At 16.2% G+C, this 2,337-nt stretch overlaps 2 protein-coding genes across 2 annotated transcripts in view; one reads left to right on the plus strand and one right to left on the minus strand.

The window, feature by feature from the left end:
- The window catches only part of PGSY75_1433100 (putative membrane protein), a gene marked incomplete at both ends in the record, with an annotated part of 3,420 nt that extends 2,144 nt beyond the window's left edge, over window positions 1-1,276 (plus strand). Inside the window, 3 exons of the mRNA XM_018788021.1 lie at window positions 1-644; window positions 811-905; window positions 1,046-1,276. The exon at window positions 1-644 is cut by the window's left edge and continues 1,753 nt beyond it. Coding sequence (XP_018639393.1) covers window positions 1-644; window positions 811-905; window positions 1,046-1,276 — 970 coding nt within the window. The remainder of the gene's footprint in view (window positions 645-810; window positions 906-1,045) is intronic.
- Window positions 1,277-1,424: 148 nt separating this feature from the next.
- Window positions 1,425-2,337, minus strand: part of PGSY75_1433200 (hypothetical protein) — a gene marked incomplete at both ends in the record, with an annotated part of 4,014 nt that continues 3,101 nt past the window's right edge. The window contains one exon of the mRNA XM_018788022.1: window positions 1,425-2,337. This exon is cut by the window's right edge and continues 3,101 nt beyond it. Within this exon, the coding sequence (XP_018639394.1) occupies window positions 1,425-2,337 (913 nt within the window).

Here is a 2,337-nt window from a genome sequence, read left to right on the forward strand (position 1 = left end):
ACAAATTAATAAGGAATATATCAATATAAATAACAAAATTACAAATGACAATATATTATATAATAATGAAGAGTTTTATAAAACCATTTCACGTGAAGAATATAATATACGTAAAGTTGATGGTATTATCTATATTTGTTTATTTATTATATTAAAATTGTCATCTAATAAAAATATATGTAAGAATTTAAATGAAAAATATGATACAAAAAAAAAAATCAAATATAATAACATTTTAAAAAGTTCTTATGAATTTGATAATTATATAGATTTTGTAATATGTGCTTTAAATACATTAATAAATGATAACATCTTCTTTTTAAAATTTGAAAGAATAATTGATATGTCTATTACTATACTTACTAATATAAGTGTATATATTAAATCAATGAATACATATTCATGTGAATGTATAATTAATATATTAAATAAAGTTTTAAAAAAAGAATGGTTACTATCTTCACAGCATCATTATTATTCTTTATTCCTTTTATTAGACTTTATAAATAATATATTATCTCATAACTTAATTGATAATTATAATTTGGTATATATGATAATCAAAAATAAACATGTGTTCTTTAATATACATAATTTAAATCATATATTGAAGAGTAATTATTTTCAAGGTTCATCAACCAAAGGTACACCAAAAAAAAAAATAAAAATAAAATAATATTATAAATATGTATATATATATATATATATATATATTTATTTATTTATTTATTTATTTATTTATTCATTTATTCATTTCCATTTTTTTTTATTTTTATGTGCTTATACTTTTTTACCCTTTTCATTGTGCAGATTATTGGATACCCACCGAAAGTTGGCTAGTCAGCTGGGTGAATAAATTACCACTACATTTTATTAACAAAATAATTTATGACTTAGCTAATATGGTAAATATAAAATAAAATATATGCATAATAAAATGAGGATTATTACTTTTATGTCTTAATATATATATATATATATATAATAACTACGACATTATTTATTTTATATCTTCTGTTTTTTTTTATTTTTATTTATTTTATAGATTGAAATTGAATGTGATGAAAAAGAAATTTTAGATTACAATGAAGTGGTAGATTTAATAAGAAGCCATTGTAGTAAGATTGAGAATAAGCAAATACCTTTTATAATAAGGAAATATGAAAAAAATATATTATTATCAAAATGGTTAACAAATTATATTTACTTTTTAATATTCCTTCATATGTATAAGAAAAATCTTTTTATAAATAATGGTCTTACCTTTATATTTTAATAAATAACCGAATAGATATAAATGAATATTTTATTTTATTTTTTTTTTTTTTTTTGTATATCCATCTTTTTCAATTTTTTAATATATAATTGTGTCATAAGTATATATTAAAACAATTTGTATTTATTTATTTTATTTTATTTTATTATTATTTTTTTTTTGGTAAAAGATTACAAGTCAACAAATCATCTATTTGTTTATTTACATAATAAACAAAAAAGAGTAATATATAAATATTCTCAGAATTAAATTTATTAAGAAATTTTTTTTTATATAATTTGAAATTACATAATGTTAATATACTATCGATAAAAGTATTTTTTTTTTGTTCATTCTTTAAAATGTTAATAGATGATATGTTTTTATCTTGTATATATTTTTTTTTTTTTTTTTTTTTTTTCTTAATATAAGTTTGTGTAAAATATATTATATATGATATATATTTTTCTCTTGTTACAATTTCAAAAGAAGAATTTTCTTTCATTTTATTTTCTTCTACACAATTCACATGTGATTGTATATTACATGATGAATTCTCATTTCTTTTAATTTTTTGATCTTCTATATTATTATTTATGTTGTTGTCATTATAATTGTTAATGTGTGATATATTATCATTGTTGTAATTATTGTTTTCAAAATTTTCGTGTATATTATTTTTTATTTTATTTTGATCGAATATATGTAATTCTTCTAATTTTTTATGTGTATCATCATTTTTGTTTTGTATGTTACTATTTTGTTTTTCAAATATATTTATGAATACATTTTGTAGTTTATTATTGTTTATGATTTTAATAATCTTATTATAATAATTTTTTTTGTAAGGTTTTAATTGTTTCACAATTGAATGTATGAAATTTTTGATAATATGTTCATAATTGTTTTGTTTGTACTTTTCTTTAAATTCATAATATTCTTTATAATCATTCATATATTTTTCATCATTTAAATATTTTTGGTCCTTTACATAATTTTTATTATAATCAAATATGTTATTATTTTGTTGATGAGTATTATCATTATCTATTAAATTTTTATATATTTTATTATTATTATTA

Source organism: Plasmodium gaboni, chromosome 14, assembly GCF_001602025.1.
Source record: "Plasmodium gaboni strain SY75 chromosome 14, whole genome shotgun sequence".
Classification (NCBI taxonomy): Eukaryota; Apicomplexa; class Aconoidasida; order Haemosporida; family Plasmodiidae; genus Plasmodium; species Plasmodium gaboni.